The 19155-nt window shown below is 44.4% G+C and overlaps 2 protein-coding genes across 2 annotated transcripts in view; both read right to left on the bottom strand.

Annotated features, from left to right (window-relative positions):
• Nucleotides 1–1784: 1784 nt before the first annotated feature.
• Nucleotides 1785–8779, bottom strand: usp44 (ubiquitin specific peptidase 44; the record flags this gene model as incomplete). Its single annotated transcript, XM_079235734.1, has 6 exons — nt 1785–1909; nt 2024–2271; nt 5150–5258; nt 5705–5903; nt 7223–7888; nt 8009–8779. The coding sequence occupies 6 exons, from the start codon at nt 8777–8779 to the stop codon at nt 1785–1787; spliced, it is 2118 nt and encodes a 705-aa protein (XP_079091860.1).
• Nucleotides 8780–17793: 9014 nt separating this feature from the next.
• Nucleotides 17794–19155, bottom strand: part of ntn4 (netrin 4) — a 20047-nt gene continuing 18685 nt past the window's right edge. Inside the window, exon 10 of the mRNA XM_079236462.1 lies at nt 17794–18838. Coding sequence (XP_079092588.1) covers nt 18699–18838 — 140 coding nt within the window. The 3' untranslated portion in view covers nt 17794–18698. The remainder of the gene's footprint in view (nt 18839–19155) is intronic.

The following is a 19155-nucleotide window of genomic DNA, read 5'->3' as shown; positions in this document are numbered from 1 at the left end:
GCTCTGTCGTCTCAGTTGTGTATCATTAGTCTAGAGCTTAAACTGCTATACAAAATGTATAGCAACACTTAAATTATTGTTAAATCAGGTTGTTTAGCGGTTCAGATTTAGAGTGAAACTGATATTTTAATTATTTAATCTGCTTTTTTAGCTTGACCACTCGTCTTAATTTATATTAAATGATAAACGTTATACGTGAGATCAGTGTAACACATTCCTGAAGGCCAGTCACACAGATTTTTTTTTTGGGTCTACGTAAATGAAGACTACGAAATTCGGAAAAGCAAAGACACCGGCATCTTTTGTAGAAAAATTAAAAAATATTCTCATTTATTGAGGTAATTTTCTCTAGAAGAAATTGAGGTAACAATTTGCATAGAATAACTTCCATAAATTTACACACGCGCCCACATGTACACACACACATGAACTAATAACCAAAACAATGCGTGTGACAACGAAGGAAAAAACAATATGAAGTGTGCTTTGAAGGGAACATGGTTGAGGTGGAAAATACCTTTTTTTATGTTGTACAGCTTTTCTCCAGTATGGAGATAAATATCAATCTGTATACACTGCAGAAATATAGTACTGAACACATGGTAAATAAAATACAGCATGTACACACACTTAATGGTAGAACAGTCATAACTGCTGGTGGTGTTGAACAATTAACGGTTGTATAAAACTTTTTTTAAATGGTCAATGGCCTCTTTTTGTTTTCGCTAAAAACGAGGAGGAATCTTATAAAAATACATTCACAATCTAAATGCTGGTCTGGGACTGCAGACTGCAGGTTCCACATTCGCTGAATTGATATGAGCTATATAAAAATATAATCTCAACAAAAAGGGCACTTTTCTAGTACACTAGTGTGCGTCTGGTTCACACTGAGGAGTTACATTCTGGAGCAAAAATACAAACACTGACATCCCTTTTGTAATTCTTTTTTTCTTCTCAGAATAAAAAAAACACACCCAGCTAATGTTGAACCGTTTTGGAAATGCTGAGATGTTTTTCTTATCTTTTTCTCCGTATACTTCCTCCAAGGCTTTGGCTTGAGGTCCGTCACTTTTCGCTGACAGACCCAGGAGAACGTCAGAGAGAAAATAAACGTTGTGCCCTGCTTTCAACTGGAAACGCCCATTTAAAAAGCAAAAGAAAACACCACCAACAAACTTTTTCTAATAGAAATTAGTGCATTTCTGGCAGGAAACACGGCCATCTTTTAACTTTTACCTGTCTAGAACACAGGGAGGCCATTTCTAGTGATTGAGTGGCATTTGACATCCAGTTCTGTGACGACTATCTAAAGTGACAGAGACATTTTCAGTTGATTTTAAACAAAACAAAAAACATCATTTACAATCCGACAAGTCACCAAACGCAGGCAGGCAGACGCGTGAAAGCACCTGTACGACCTCGAGAGGACTCGAGTGTTGGCTGCTACTGAGACACTCTTCTTCTTTTATAAAATACACCTGTACACAAATCACAAATGTCACCATTTTCTTTTCTTTAAAAAATACCTACATATAAACACCATGTACAAGAAGTTCACAAAGCAGAACCAGGTTTAAAAAAGAATAGAAAAAAAGGAGTTATTCCTCTCTTTTTCTTCCTCTTATAGAAAAATAGACTAAAAATAACTTTTTTTCCTCCCAGGATATAAAATGCCCAAAGAGAGAGCGATAGGTGGCGGCTGTGCTGATATCTTCTCGCTGAGTCAGGTGCAGCGGAGGAGGAGGAGGAGGAGGAGGAGGAAGATGAGGGGGATTCTGGTCCTATAGCGGCCGGTCTTTGTCCTGAGTTACTCGCTGTGTGTAGAAGAGGATGTAGGCCTGAGCGCGACAGACCTCCTCCACCGAACACACGTTCAGCTTAGAGTCGTTACAGTGAACCCAGAAGCCTGCGGGAGGAAAAAACCACGACGAATCAGTTTCAAAGAACGAGTTCCTCGGTGATAAACGCTCCAAGAACACCAGATGCACCACTTCAAATCCTGCTGCGCCGCGTCACTCACCTCCTTCCGTGTTGTAGCAGTAGGAGGTGTAGTGGCCGGAGCCGAAGCCCTTCCCATGATGCATCACCACGGCGGAGAGGTCGTACAGGAAGTGCTTGGGGCGCGGCGAACCCGCGGCGCTGCAGGGGCTGCTGGGAGCGGAGCAGGGCGAGGCCGACGGCTCTCGGCAGCAGTAGGGCTCCATGTCCAGCAGCTGGTCGAAGCGGACGTGGACGCCGATCTTCTCCCGGTGGTGCCGCCCAGACCACCTGAGGACCAATCACAAGACAGCAAGCCAGTCAGGAAGCCAGTCAAGCAACGGGCCACGCACCATTCTTTTGACTTTCGCTCACAAGAATGTAGTTTAAAAATGGACAGATATATCTCAACCTGAACAAAACATATGAAGTATTAATCACTCAAACCTGTATTCTCTCGACTCACCACCAGGGGGGGACTCCTCTGGTTGTATAGAAGTCTATGCTTCATGTGTTAAAGCTGCATTCTCTCTCCTGACCACCAGGGGGGGACTCCTCTGGTTGTATAGAAGTCTATGCTTCATGTGTTAAAGCTGCATTCTCTCTCCTGACCACCAGGGGGGTGACTCCTCTGGTTGTATAGAAGTCTATGCTTCATGTAATAAAGCTGCATTCTCTCTCCTGACCACCAGGGGGGGGGGGGGGCGACTCCTCTGATTGTATAGAAGTATATCAGAGGTGTCAAGTAACGAAGTCCAAATACTTCGTTACCTTACTTAAGTAGAAATTTTGGGTATCTATACTTTACTGGAGTATTCATTTTTCTCCTTCTTTCTTCTTTTTTTTATTACTCCTTACATTTTCACGCAAATATCTGTACTTTCTACTCCCTACATTTTAAAAATAGCCTCGTTACTATTTCATTTTGGTTTGTTTTCATTCCGGCTTGTCATCGTTCAAAAACACACACAAAAAACCTCTCCGCCCCGTTGCCCACAGATACACACACACACACACACACACACACACACACACACACACACACACACACACACACACAGGTGAGCACTGAGCACACACACCAGCGGACAGAGAGCGTCGAAAAATATGTCGCGTGAAAAGTAGACCGCTATATCTACGTTTAAAACGCTCCCAGGGTGAAGATGCAACAGCAGCTCTCCTGTGAGGAGCAGCTCTCTGAACCCAGAGCAGCTCTCTGAACCCAGAGCAGCTCTCTGAACCCAGAGCAGCTCTCTGAACCCAGAGCAGCTCTCTGAACACAGAGCAGCTCTCTGAACACAGAGCAGCTCTCCTGCTCCAGGTGAAACGAGCCACGGTGCTCGTGTCTTCTACCAACAATGAGCTGCTGGCTTCACATGTTACAAAAGTACAAAGTACACGGATATAAAACTAAGTCATTAATAAATACATGGACAAATGCCTGTACTTTCGGGTAAATGGTTACGGTACGCCGTTAACAGCTTAGCTTGCGCATGCGCGATTTGACGCGACGCCGTGAGCTCGTCTTTTCCTGCTGTTGCGTTTCTCAAAATAAAAAACAGATCTAAGCTCAATATTGAGCATGAATTGAGAGAGGCCGTATCAAATCTACAACCCCGTTTATAACATATGTGTCGAGGAAAGCGGCTCACTGCAGCCACTAATACTGATACAACCTGATGCTCACATATCTGCACTCATTCTGTTTTGTTTGGCAAAACAAATTAAAAGCTTATTGTTTTCCACAATGAGCTATTTAGTAGTAACTAAATATGAGTATTTTTTTGCACAGATAGAACTTATAGAACTTACTGATGGGGCAATCTGATTTACTTGAAAGTGATTGCAATTTTCTTTATTCTGTTATTTATAAAAGCACAGATGAGTAACACAATTATGTTATTTACAGAAAAAGTTTGAGAACCACAGCTTTAAGTGTTTGTGACGGAGTCGCCGCCGCCTATTTTGCACTATTACAATACTTATAGGCAACTAGTTATCATGTCTTCCACTCCATGAAACGCATGTTAATGCTCAGTAGTACATATATGGTACTTGTGATCATTTTAAATGGGCATATATGCAGCTGAAACGGGTAACCTAGTGCATCCCACATTTTTCAACATAACATTTTAAAACATTATGGCCTTTATAAAAATGATTGTTTGGGGGGAGGTGGGGTAGTGCACTATAGGCCCCTGAGACGGGGCTTAAGAGTTTGTCCTTAATGGAAGAAAAAAATGGAAAAAAAACATTCCCCTTACATTACTTTTACTTTTATACTTTTAAGTAGTTTTTAAACCAGTACTTTTACACTTTTACTTAAGTAAAAAGCTTGAGTTGATACTTCAACTTTTACAGAAGTATTTTTAAACCCTAGTATCTATACTTTTACTTGAGTAATGAATGTGAATACTTTTGACACCTCTGAAGTCTATGCTTCATGTAATAAAGCTGCATTCTTTCTCCTGACCAATTCAATTCAATTCAGTTTATTTTGTACAGCCCAACATCATAAATACAAGTTTGCCTCGGAGGGCTTTACAATCTGTACACATGACATCCCTGTCCCGGGACCTCACATCGGATCAGGAAAAACTCCCCCAATAAAGATAGTAAAAACCCTTTCACAGGGAAAAAAGACTCCTCTGGTTGTATAGAAGTCTATGCTTCATGTAATAAAGCTGCATTCTCTCTCCTGACCACCAAGGGGCGACTCCTCTGGTTGCATAGAAGTAAATATAAATGACTCTACTTCTCTCTTGATGTATTCCCTCAGTAAACATTGTAAACATGAGTTTATGTCTCAATCTCTAGTTTCAAGTCTTCTTCAATACAGCATGATGTTCATTTAGTAAATTATGGTCATTTAGAGTCAAACAGACCATAATCACTTTGTGATTGACAGGTTGCTGCCAGAGACGTAACGCCGTCACACATGTGCAAAACATGGTCTCTTCCGTTCAATGTTTGCCACAAAACAGGCTGTAAAATGTCCGTCCACAAACCAAAGGGGGACGCCACGACCACCACGTCTCCTTTTATGCTCTCCGGGTTTCCAGCTGCTGACGTATTTGCTGACCCGATTCGTTCTCCCTGCGTACAGTTGCCCCCTTTGCATTGACAAATAAAGCCGAATAGAGCGGACTCCGGTCCAACGCGGTCCTACCTGAAGCGTTTGAGGTGAAGCCGCAGGACCTGAGGCAGTTTGTGGACCATCAGCTGTTTCCGAGCTTCAGTCAGGAGGACCGGTTTGGAGGAGGAGCGCCGCCGAGCAGCTGCCAAGAAAAGAGAGAGTTGACGCGTAAGTACGGACGTTAGGTTCCAGTTAGGTTGGGGACTTCAAACTAAAATGCAGACTACTTTTCAAAGTAGTAGTCTGCACCGATAATACAAAAATAGAGAGAGAGAGATGTAGCTAAAGGCGTTTATTCAATTCTTAAAATGAGGCACATCTAATCTAAAACTCATAAACAGCCAAACCTTTGTGCCATTTTATCTCTTGGTCCTCTCATCTAACTTTTTTCTTTTCTTTTCAAAAAGTGATACAATACAAAAAGCTACTAATACTAATAAGAAAAGCCTCCACAAAACGTTTCACTAGCACGACTCAAATGGTTTAAATAAGATCCCTTTAACCTCCGCACACAAAAGCCCAGGATATGTTCCGACTAGTTTAATTCAACAACTGTCATTCTGGTGTTGGGGCGTGATCTAGACTCACAGTTGCATTGCTCGCAGGCGTAGATGTTTCCCTCCAGCGCTTCCGTTTCCGTAAACTTGGCCAGCATTTCCGTCAGATGGCACGAGGCGTGAGCGGCCGACTCCCGGCTGTTACTGTGATAGCGCTCGGGGAACTCCAGGGACAGATCCCAGAACGGCTCCACGGTGTTGGAGCGATGGTCGCAGGCCAGACACGTCACCTGCACACGGGATTAAAGACACGAGGGCGCAGCTGTAGATTATACATTTAATCTAATATTATTCTAACACCAGTGGTTCTTACTCTCCTGGCCGCCCTGTTTTCCTGTATCAAATATATATATATAAAATATAAAAAAGTGCTGAAAAGCCACAGGGTCGATGCATCCTAAACACCACACAGCCTCCATTCAGCAAGAGCAGGTGTCTCCACAAGGAGACACTGATCTCTTGTCCTCATCCCGACTCTACGTGCTCCTCCTCCATCAGTCATTTAAAACGAGACGCTGAACTTGAATCGTTTACATCCAAATGCTGTCAGTTTCACACGTCTGTAAGCGCTAAACCAGGTCTAACAATCACATCAACAAAGTAGAACTCTCCCATTAAGAAGTGAGGGCTTTTACTTGGGAAGAGTGCAACTATTCTTCTGATATTACACTTTTAATGCGAGATGCCCCCACTGGAGCTGGGGAGGAAAATACAGGTGAAGCGGTGTTGTTTTTGGTGTAAAAGGGAGGAAGCGTGCTTTACTTGAGGACTGTTTTGTTAAGCAATTACGGTGAATAGATAAACACTACTTCATTTTTCCATTTGAAGAGCACAGATGAAATTCATTAAAAGTATTAATAATACAACTACAGCGGCCGTGGTCAATTATTTTACTAATCGAGTATTCTATACATTTTTTAAACCATTTATTGAGTAATCAGATAAAAAAAAAAATACTTTTATAGAACAACACAAACAAAGACTATTTCTCCCTCTTTCTTTTTGTTGTTGTTGAAAAGTCAAAACATTTTTGCTTAAATCTGTTGAGACTAAATCCATTTAGTGCCATATTATTATTATTCATGGGTTCGAGGCTCAAGACCACCGTCCCAAAAAAAATAGCTTCAACAGTTGAGAAGGCAGTGTAAACCATCAAAGATTAAGGCGGCTAACAATTAGCCTACTTTCATTATCGATTAACACTTTAGTCTGTCAAAAATGTTTTCCTAAAATGTCCATCACAACTTCCAAAAGCTCAAGACGACTTTGTCAAATCGCTCGTTTCATCTGAACAAAAGCCCAACACCAAAAAGGAATTCACTTTATCATAATAAATAACAAAGAAGTGGAATAAGTTCTCGTCGTGGGGAACCAGAAACCAGACAATAGACCGTTTACCAATAGTTTCACAGGAAAAACTACTCAAACAGTTTGCAACGGTGATCGATTATTGTGTGCAGGCATCATGGTGAGCGAGTCAATGGTTAAGTGAAGGTGTGTGTGTGTGTGTGTGTGTGTGTGTGTGTGTGTCTCTCTCTCTCTCTCGTACCTGGCTGAGCAGCTGGCCGTGAAAGATGGTGTTGACCACGCTGAGCACCTGCTTGATGAGGCGTTTCTGGGGGACGCCCGCCGTGGTCGTGTGCTTGCCGGTGCTCTCCAGCTCGTGCTGCACTTTGTCCAGCAGCTCGCACAGGAACTCCTGAGCGTCCTGCTGGGCGTAGCCCCTGAAGGCCGGGATCAGCTGCCACACCGAGTGCAGCATGGCGAAGGGCGACACCAGCGCCCACTTGCCCGACCACATCACCTGGAACAAGGTGTGCAGCTCGTGGCAGAGAGAGATGTGCTTCGAGCTGGGCTCTTTGGGTTGTATGAGCTCCATGCTGCGGGCCCGGGACGCCCCGCCGCTCAGGCCGGCCCCAGAGCCCGAACTGGCCTGGAATCCCCTCCTTTGGATCAGCGGGGACTGGGACTGGGACGGGGCCTTCACTGCCAGTTGGCCGTGGACGGCAGACGCCAGTAGCTCCAGCGCCTGGGTCAGATCCAGGCGCAGGAAGCACTCCCTGAAGACGTGAAGGTGGCTCAGCACCTGCAGGATGGAGTTCATATAACAGGTGTTGCCTAAATTTCGCAGGCCCGTCACTCCAGGCGTGACCGTGGGACGGCGCTTGAAGGGAGAGCCGCCCTGTTTGGTATTCTGCTTGCGGGGAACAGGTGTCTGGGCAGAACACGGGGTCGCTGGGGAGGGTTTGGGCCTCAATTTGATGGTTGAAGAACGGGTCCGGGGTTTTGGAGTTGGCTGGACCTTTTTCGTCCTTTCACTTCTCCTGGGGGTCACAGTGACGGGGCTCGGAGTCCTTGGCCTGCGGGTGAGAGACGGGGTCGCGGGGGCTTTCGTCTGGTTGCGCGTCCTCTGAGACGGCGTCGTTACCGCCATGTCCGCAACTCTCTTGCTCTTCCAACGTAAGCGCCGGCTCTTCCGGAGAGGAGCGTTCTCCAACTCCTCCTGTAGCTGCCTCTTTAGAGCCCGCCTCCTCTCCCGCGCCTCCCTCTTCTGCTCCTCCTCCTCCTCCCTCTTCCTCTCTTCTTCCTCCCTCTTCTTCCCACATTCAGTCAGTGCAAACCACAGGCGGAAGACACGTCCCATCAGCGCCCTGCGGCGGTGCCAGAGCGCCGTAAACATCCTGTCCTCGTCCCGCAGCTGCAGCTCGCGGGCGCCGCATGGCATGAGGGCATCGGGGGCGGCGCTGGCCGAGCGGAGGGTGCGTCCACTGCGGGTGGTGACCTCGTAGCGCTGGCTCTGGATGGCGCTGAGCGTGCTGCGCAGCAGCTTCAGGTCCCCGGTGGCGTTATCGTTCAGGACGTAGTCGTCACACAAGTAGCAAAAAACGTAAAGTTCATTAACCTCCATAGCCAACGGGTGGTGCTGCTGCTGGAAGTGCTGCAGAGCGTGCTCCTCGATGTAGCGCCCGCACGCCACGTGGGCACAGCCCAGGCAGGCCCATATAGACTCGCTGGTGTTGCAGTCCACGCAGTGCCACTTCTGGGGGTTGAGGATGGAGTGGTCTGGGGCCAGCCGGAGCCGCCCCACATGCTTACACCTGTCCATTACCTGCCGAGCTGGCTGGCTGTGTCGGTCAATAACTGACCGTCTGTGTGCGAGAGTCTGTGTGCGCGTGTCTCAACGTGTCACACTGGCTTCATATTGAGAAACGGGACCCTCCCCGGGCATGGTGGCTTCTAGAGGGCAGAGAGACCAGATTAGTCAGGATGAATAGATATTTATATTAGTTCCAAAATAGAGTGAGTTAGGCTTACAATTATGAAGAAGTTATATGGATCTATCATTATATTATTGGGCCATCTTCCACAAAAAGCCAAGCACATTGTTTAACAAAACACATTTGGTGCATTTCATATAATAATAACATCCTGGACTCTTCCTGGAAACACAATAAAGCTCAAAGTAACTACGTCTAACCGCCAATGACTTTTTTACGAGGCAATAGCTACACAGCAAAGCGGCACACTGCCATGTGGCAAGCAGACGTTAACAACTCCTCACAGAAACACGGGCCAACAGATAAATAACTAGTTGATAAACATGACAAAGAGGCGTGTGCGGTAACATGACCTGTTGACTTGGACGTGAAACCATCAACCAGACAAACTGTTTGAGCTTATCCTGAGACAGTAACCATGAAATAATAATACAAAACAGCAGGCCCAAACCTTTCTAACATGATGGACAGCTAATAAGTGGCACAGAAGCTCCAGATGAAATAGCAACTAGAGAACTAAACTCATTTAGTCTCCTCTCTGGCTTCTTTTCACATCCCTGGGGGTTGCTGTATCTCATCAACCCCCCACTGAGGTCAAAGAAGTAAGATTATTCAACAAAAGGGGGACTGAGTTTGCAAAGTGGTGCAGCCTTTTGTCCCAGTACAGGACCACCGTTTGCTGAGGAAATGAAAGAGTGGAAACCAGTGACTGCTAGGAAACGTGCATAAGCAACGAGAGAAAAGGAAACTCATAAATTAAACTGCAGATATGTCTTAGGTCAAACTTTTAGTCGTTTGGTTGCCAGTGATTTTTGTGGGAGGGGGCGTATTTATCCAGTACATGTTGATCAGATCGGGGTGTCACGAGCGTGTGCAGCCGTTGTGATATAAATAAAAACCCGCATGTCCAAGACACATCCAAGACACACCCCGATTCTGCAGGTGGCATCACGATAAGCAATAAAAAAGCAGAATAAACGTGGCACCTTGATTGCAACAACTTCAACGTCCACATCAGAGCTCTGAGGAGTTTCCACCCTGTACGTTACAGTAAGAGTCACAGATATATAGGAGGTGAACAGTGTGAGGCAATCCGGGGAGAGTTTGCTCCCAGAGTTTCTGATGTCACCAAAGTTTTTAATCAGCAAGTTTAGCGCGCTTCGCCTGGTTCGTCCTTGCAGACTGCGTGGTGTTAAGTGGCTGAACACCGCACATCTTAAAAGGTTAAAACGGGTTAAATAACCCAGAATACAACACAACCATCTTCTCTGGCCTCTAAACAATCTGTACGACGCGACAGCTAAACGAGCACGTGATCCAAAAGGTTGAAAAAGCCCAAACTTTTAAGTAGCGTTTCCTCTCCAGCTAAGATTAGCTAAGCAACAGCTAGCGTGTAACTGATACAGCGACGGGGAGCTGCGATTACAAAACACTGAAACATCCCACAAATAGCACACAAACGGCTGTGCAAATACCGTACAGGATACGTGTGTAACACACCTTGAAGTACAACTACACACAAACAAGCGCTGCGTTGTTTTTCTTGTATATATTAAAGAGATTAGTGGCCCTAGCCCATGCTTAGCATAGCATGTTAGCTCGCGTTAGCCTGTGATAATCCTCACAAGTTCACGCGTTGGCCGGAGATCAGCTCCCAATGGTCGGCTCGGGGTTCAAACAAACCGCCTGGCTGTGATAACCCGGCCACGAAGGTCCCATCGGCTCCACTGTTACATGTGTATTATTGCTATTTATCAGAGAAAAACAGCATACCGAGCCTCTCCTTCACGGCCGCAGCTCCTCTGTTTCTAACGTAGCCGCCATCTTGTCGGTCCCTGTCGCGTGGTGCTGGCTCGAGCGCGTCCTCCATACGTGACGTTGTTGTTGTTGTTTTGATGATGACGGCGGTGAGGGTGTTAAATGTTCCTCTAACTAACTTATATTTAATCACAAAGTTGTTGTGTTTAAAGTTATATTATATTGTCATTTTTATTTATTTTTTCCCCAACCTTGTTTGGTGTTTATCAGTTTCATTATTGTAGTTTTAAGTGATTTATTTCCATAGTATTCCTGTCAGTTGTTGCGTTGTGGTGCCTTAGTGGGCCTGGATGTAAGTTAGTACAGTTAATTGTTGTTTATTGTGTGTTGTGTCACAGTGTCACTTTTTAGAAAAATAAATAATGAACAAGCCAAAAAGAAAATCACTGCTTCACACTGATGATAAAACATATGTAGTGACATTTCCTACCGCTAGAGGGAGGTGTTGCACTATTTACGGTCACGTGTCGTCAATTGTTTTCAAAAGTAAAAGCCCAAAGCAAAAGCAACGATACCACAGGATACAAATACTTCAGTTACGAATAAAAGTCATGCATTCAAAGTTTCTTACATAAAAGTTTACAAGTATTGTCAGAAAAAAATATCCTTAAAACATCAAAAGAACCCACTATATAAAGAAATGCCCCGATTAGGCTTTTGTAAGTATACATTATACTATTGAATTATTGTTACTGATGAAGGCTTTTTTCATAACTTATGTGTTTATATGTTTATAAACTTCTGCAATGCAACTCCAGCTGTCAAATAAATGTGTAGGATAAAAAAATATATCTATATATATTTCCCATTGAGTAGAGATAGTAAAGGTACTATGATGCCTACTGGAACACAAAACCAAGGTAAAACGGATCATGGTCATCTTGTAAAATAATGCATTTTTATAGATTAAATAGATACCCTTCCTTACATGTTAATTCCTCAATAATAATATATAGTAAAACAAAATATATATTGATTAAAAGAGTGTGAAAATGGGACATTCTGCATGATACTTGGTTATATTTAGAGTATTTCTTTTAGGTTTATACTGCTACTTTTATTTAATAAAAAGTCAGAATTACCTGACGACAAGTGTGTGTGTTATCCTTCGCCCTGAGGCCCATGCGGTTGTACCTTTAGGCGGTATTTTAAAGTGCGGGATGCAGGTGCAGCGCTGCATGCTGGTTAATGGGGGCTGGTGGCACTCACTGTAGATGCTATCAGTGTTTCTATGAGACAACAACACGCTAAAGTCTGCTGTGAGAATACAGGAGAAGGAAGCTTATTGAAATGGATTATCAAGTGTTGTTCTTACACCATGTGAATCCCTCTTTAATACAGTTATTTTCCCATTAAACACACGATGAGGGAATGCTTCTCAGTCAGGAAATAGCGCCTGAAGGAGAATTTTTAATCTCAACACACGCAACCTGACTGCATGTGAAGAATCCCTCTCATGTACTGATTAGTGGGGAACTGATCCACACAAGCCTTCTTAAACCGAACAGGGCAGTGTGGTAATATGTGCTTTTCCGTGTGTGTGTGTGTGTGTGTGTGTGTGTGTCTGTGGACCAGAGGTTTGTGTGTGAAAGAGATTAAGGGGCGTTTTTGAGTGACTTAGAGAAAGAGGTATGTGATGATGTGCCATGCGATGCCTGTGAATAACCTCTAATGTTTTTCTCCCTCCATGTCCCCGGGCCTTCGCCGTCGTCATGTCCACACACGCTATCACTCTCCCTCCCTCCCTCCCTCTTTTCATCTGCACTCTCTCATAAACACACATTTCTTTTCTTCTGTTACAATACTTCTGAGGACCTCGTGTTGATCCAACAGCTTCTATCTTTAAAGTGATATGTATTTAGTTTGACATTGAACCACAACAACGCGCATGTTTATCTCTCGACCTTGCTTTGGTGCTTCTTTTAGCTCGTTGTTTTGGTTTTACAGCATATTTTAAAGTTTTGGTTCAATGTCACTTATTTCCATGACTCCTTGTTTTTCCGCAAACAAGCTGATAAAAGCCAGAGTTCAGCAGCTCTGAACAGCAAGACAGATACAGTTAGCTAGAAGCTGACAATCTTCTGCTGTTGCAAATGTTTTATCGGGAGGAAAAGCATCAATTGTGTTTGTTAGACTTTTAATCCTCGACAAACAACGCTTTTGTTTGTTTCCTAGAACACATCAGAGAGCACCTTTAAACTGTTGTACATCTCTCTCTCGCTCAAATTCAAATTCAAAGAGCTTTATTGGCATGAATTTGGGAAAAAAAGACAATATTGCCAAAGCATTAAGATTGCAACATTACGGTAAATAAGTTAAAAGAAAAGAAAACTGTTGTGTTTCTTTGGTACGATAAATGATTAATGATTGTGTGTCTGCATATGTGCACGTGTGTGTGTGTGTGTTTGTGTTTGTGTGTGTGTGTGTTTGTGTGTGTGTGTGTGTGTGTGTTTGTTGGTCATTCACTGTCCCTCAGGTTGTGACAAGTCAGGATATCTCTCTCTCTCTCTCTCTCTCTCTCTCTTTCTCTCAATATAGAGACAAAACATAAAGCTGCTTTTGAAAGATTCAATGGAATAGTTATGGGAACTATGCTTGTTTTATCTCTGTTCCTGACGTCACTGTTAAGACAAACAATCACAGTTTCATTCATTTCTACACCTTTTTCTTTAAAAAAAAAACACACCAATTGAGATATATCCTATCAATTAGTGAGATTTCGAGGTGCTAGTAGCTATTTGACGATGTCATGGCAACAACCACAACATTTTGTTCTGTATAAATCACGGCAGGACAAACACATCAATCCTTATTAGAAAGATGGGACTGAAAGAGTCGAAGAACAAGAGTCGTAATTTAACATAAATCCTTCATTCGTACTCGTCTCACCGTAACGTTTGAGGCCTTTTGAAAGGGTTTGTCATCCTGACCTCACAAGAATAGAGAATTACAAACATGCAGACACACATGGGAGCTTTGCAACCTGTTTTCATTGATAATGTCAGTGAAAAGGAAGCCATTCCGGTGGTTTCATGGCGGTGTGAACGCAGCTGGATACGCTGTTGGTTTTTGTGGCCGGTGAAAACACAGGTGCCCGACGCTTTGCCTGTTTCTTTTCAAAAAGAGGGCCCCCCGCTTTGCTTCCCAAACCCGGCCGGCGTGGGGTTGGTTCATAATAACGTGATGACATCAGGTTCCTTGTTTTCACGGCTGTATAATAATCAGCAGTAGCGTCTCAATCACTCTGCTATGTCAACACCGCCCTCCCTGTTCTGGCTTGCTCCGGTGATCTTCAGGTATAGAGAAACATTCCTGATGTGTGTGTGTGTGTGTTTTCGTGAGCAATTAAGAAACAGAGCGTGTGCACGGTTTCTGAGGACAGGGCTGGATATTTTCAGCTGAAGGACGTCTGTTTCTGTCTGGTTTTATGCCATAATCTTCTCATTTCCTCTGTAAGTGAATCACAGCTGACGGGATAATACTGACCACATGACTCACTTATCCAGCACACACTTCCTCTCCCCATACCCCTGAGAAGAAATCCCCCTCTCTCTGGCTTCCCTCGGGACCTCTGGGTGCTGGTAGCTGTGTGACACCCATAGCAGGCCGGTCCGTCTGTCTCAGGGTGATGGGTGCTGCCGAAGAGGAGCATTGTGACTCCCAGGGAGAGGAGTGGAAGGTGTGTGTGTGTGTGTGTGTGTGTGTGTGTGTGTGTTATTGTCCCCGAGCTTGCGGGAGCTGCCATGCACTCCGCGGCCAATAGCAACACAAGAATGCTGACGGGACAAAGGCCATAACTCCATTCTATAGCAACACAAGCGGGGCATTGTGCTCACGCAGGCACACACACACTCGTACACACACACACACACACACACACACACACACACACACACATGCATGTAATCGTCATTACTACAAAAACACACACACACACACATACACATATGCCATACTGAACTATGCATCTGTGCAAGCGTGCCAAACACTCATTCATCAACTAGTTTCCCACACCGTGCAACCCACCCCACCACACACACACACACACACACACACACACACACACACACACACACACACAGAGGACATCTCCATCACGGGCTGAGAATGGCCAGTCAATCTGGGGACAATGAGTGTGTGTTGGGGGGGGCGAGCGAGCAAGAGAGACAGTGAGAGAGAGGGGAGGTCCAGGGTTCATGTGTTTGTGGCTCCCTGTTGAGTCTCCGCTTCAAGGCCAGTTCCCACTACATAAATACATAAAACACCTTCCTGAAGGTCTGTGCCGAGCAGGCTGCTGAAGAAGTACTTGGGTACTTTACTTGAGTAAAAGTACTTGACTTCAGTAATAGTACTCAAGGATGAAAACTAAATCTTAGACGGAAAAGTCCCCCACTTTCAGCTACTGCCCTCCGTGTATTGTATTATATTATGAATACATGTATTTATTGAACCCTGATTCTAATGTAGTTTGTGTGTTTAATGTGTCTGGAGATGTCATGAGATGATTAACGGGGCAGGAGGAAGAAAAAAAAAGCCAAAGGTCTGTGACACAAGTTTTCACATTTGAATAATGTCGCCTATTTGGGCCTCAAATAGTCTTCGAATCTCTCTTTGGTGGAGCTGCTAACAACTCATGAAGTGTGTTTTTCTCATCTATTTAAGCACATTTCCAATTTCAAAGTGGAAACTCCAGAAATTTGTCAGAAAAAACAGAAGAATCAAGAAGAGGAAAATGTCCCACAGTGCAATGGGAACCAGTGAATTGATCAAGACGTTCCACAGCAGAAGCCATAATGACACCTTGAGGTGCACGGCTAGTCCACGCCTTCACTTCGAGAGTTTACCAACTGTTTTGTGTAAACAGTGTCGCAGTCTATCAGTTTCATTTCTCTTTTTAATATCAGATCTGTGCGGACTCAAATTAATACATAAAACAAACACAAATGCATTCCGAGCGGCGTCTCGTTGCACCTTCTTTGTTTGCAGTGTTAATGGCGCTGGTGGATTGCCGCTTATCTTGATACTCCAGCTCCTAACAAGTTAATGGAAACACCCATTTATTTACATTTCTGTTTGCCTACTCTGTAAGTGGTCACACTCCAAAAAGATTAGGGGAACCACTGGATGGATTTAAACAATTACTTGTACTTCATTCTCTTCTTATTCTATGCTTTTATAATACAGAATGCACCTGTAAACAACCCAGCGTGACACAAACGCTCAGGTACAAGTTCGGTTGGTTAAAATGTACTCCGTTACTCCCCAGCTCTGGCGGAGGCCTTCCCTCCGGTCACATTCCTCTTCCCGTGTGCACTCGTTCACCCCGTTCCTCCTCCTGCTGTCTGGAAACCGGCCGGCGGGAACGAGGAGGAGCCGTGACCCCTCTGCCACTAATCTGTGAACGGGCCGCGAACGAGGAAACGGGGGTACAAGAGGCTATCCGGGAGAGAGAAAAACATACCAACCCCATCCGCTCACCTCTGGTTGAGGAGGCTAGGCCGGCAGACAGGTGAGTGACCTTTGACCCGGCCTGCCGCGGAGCGCTGCCTGACGCGCCAGGAATGTGTCCACACCTCTCGGCCAACCGCGTCACGGCGAGCGGGCGAGGAGGCGGTGGAAGACACGCAGGCCGCCCAAACCCAAACAGAGAGAGAGAGAGTGTGTGTGTGTGTGTGTGTGTGTGTGTGTGTGTGTGTGTGTGTGTGTGTGTGTGTGCGGCCCGGCCTCTCTGTTATGGTCTACATTCTGTGGCACTGTGTGAATGTAGGGGAGAGTGTTTTGGGAGCCAGAGTGATGGATGACTTAATCTGAAGGGACACGGGGAGAGTTTGTGTGTGTGTGTCTGTGTGTGTGTCTGTGTGTGTGTGAGAGAGAGAGAGCGAGAAAGAGAAAGAGAGCAGGGTGATAAGGATATTTTTGTCCAATTTATGTGAAGTATTTCAAGGCCTGGGCCGCTATATCAACTTGTTGCTGAGAGTTGGAGTTCGTCTGGGAAGAGAGTGTCTCTGGGAAAAGTTCTGCTCGACAACAAAGTTTCAATGACAAAGACAGATAGCTGCCAAATACTGAAGTCCCGGTGGAATGAAAAACACATTTGCCCAGTTTTAATCCTGTGTCTCTTGCTAATTGTTCATTCATCTCTTCTTATATGCCACATGTATGTAAAAAAATCAGTCGCAAAGTTGTTTTTTTCACGTCAAATCTTCTATCGAGCGGGTTGAAATGTTTGACGACTCATCCTGCACTCAGAGGTTTTGGGCGACCATAGCGAGCATCGTTTGTTTCGTGTTTTTTTAAATGTATTTTTCGCAGAGTTAACATGGAACTGCTCATCAAGGCGACGCTGTTAAAAAGAAGAACGAGCAGTCCGGAGTTAAACCAACTTGTTGGGAAGGAAGCGGGCGTCACACAAGGGAAGCTAAGCTAGCATCGCCGCTAGCAAGCTAATCTGCTATTTTATTTTATTCATAAAAAGCATCAACGGATACATTTCAGCTGGAGTTGTTTATTGATAATTGTTGTCTTTTTACTCTAATGGCGTTATTCTAACAAGTAATTTATATCTAAGAGATCCTTAAATGTGGTTTTCAGTCTTATTAACGAGAACTTATCCATGGATAAATGTTATGAATCAATATAATGCCATATTTTGGAGGAAAGTTGGCTTCCTACATGTCTTTTATAGGTCAGCTTGGTTGATAAGATGTATTTTTCCTTTGCTTTGTGTGGAGTCTTACACATTTTGTAACTTCCTCTGCAGCACAGGTTCACCTACTTCACCATGTTTGTGCACTTATTCAGTTTCCTGTCCAGTGAATAATCATTACCAACATTGTATACCTTAAAATAAAGTGGTTTTACGCAGTCCGGCTCCACGTTTGGCTTGTTTCCTTCTCATCTCACTACTTTAGAACGTACAGCGTTATAATAAGCCGATAGAAATGTTGGCCAAAACTGTCAAAGTGAGAACAAAGTTGTAATCATCCTTTAATATTACCATGTACAAAAACAATTAAACAAAAGGTGGGGCGAAAGATGAACATAATATTTATATAGATATATACAAATAATACTGTACAAGAGCACAAAAAGTAGGAATAACAAGGATTTTCTGAATTGAGTGTAATACGAGATGAATCAATACACACAGCGCTGTGTCATAAACATTGGAACGGCAGTTTTTTAAAAGTGTTCACAAACCTACAGAAAAGAGCTGGACTGAATCTGGACTGTGCTCGTAATTTACCTCTGCATTCAAACACTCTCTCCGTCTCTGTCTCTCTCACACACACACACACACACACACACACACACACACACATTTGCACAACAGGCAAATACATTCACGTTGGGGGTAAAAATCCATTCACTCCGATTTCAACACAGGCACACCTGGACTGGCTAAGATTGAACCACCTGTAGTGGCTTGTATGGCTTGTTCAGCGTCACTCCGGGTGCTTTGCACATTATGTCAGAAGAACACACACACACACACATACACACACCCTGCTGCGTGTGTTAAAAAGAGTGTCTACTGCGAATGGACGCGCACCATCCGCAGTCATTTAATGTGTGTCTTCCTCTCTTTGTGTGTCCGTATTTCCTCAGTCCATCTTAGGCTAAAGTGCAGCAGAGAGGAAGAGATTCAGTTTTAATGGAAGTCAATGGGTCCAGAGGGAAGAGAAAGCACTCGGCCAAAGCGCTGAAATCCTCAACAGCAGAAGAAGAAACGTCTTAATACACTTATGTCCCGCGGGAGTCCGCCACCGGCTCCCCATTGGACGACAGCAGATCAATAAAGGGGCGTTTTCGTTTCGTTCATCTCAGTTCAGCCTTTAAAAAAAACCTCCCAGACCGGTGCGATTCCTCCACATCTGGAGGACGAGAACATCCGAGGCCTTGTTGTCCGTGTGTCCGTCGTCCGTCCTCCTACCAGTTGCAGTCTTTCTTGAGGAGCGTGAGGACTTTGCGGCCCAAGCTGGCTTTCCAAGGCTTGACGAAGCTCTTCATGTTGACCAGGAGGCGGCCCTGCTTGCGGTCCGAGTGTCCCGCCACGAGGTACTCCAGCCCTGAGGAACCGCGGCAAAAGGTCAGGAACACCTAATCCACCGCAAGCGACTTTAAAGCGGCTCAACAGATGCATTGCAACGCTACTGGCCTTAAAACGAAAGCTTCAGACAATAGATTGGCTAAGATGTGTTTGTTAGAATAACAGTGTACATAAACAGGGTTCATACACATTCTGACCAGTGGACTTTTCCATGACTTTAAACCAAATTTCCATGACCAAACATTGAGTGAAATCTCTGTGTAAACAGTAAAAAGTGAGTAAATGTAGTATTTAAACTAACAATGAGAATACAAAGCATACAGTAAACCTTTAATG

Source organism: Taurulus bubalis (genome assembly GCF_910589615.1).
Source record: "Taurulus bubalis genome assembly, chromosome: 20".
In the NCBI taxonomy this organism is placed as follows: Eukaryota; Metazoa; Chordata; class Actinopteri; order Perciformes; family Cottidae; genus Taurulus; species Taurulus bubalis.
Note: the sequence above shows the minus strand (reverse complement) of the source record. Positions and strands in the feature narration are given on the sequence as shown.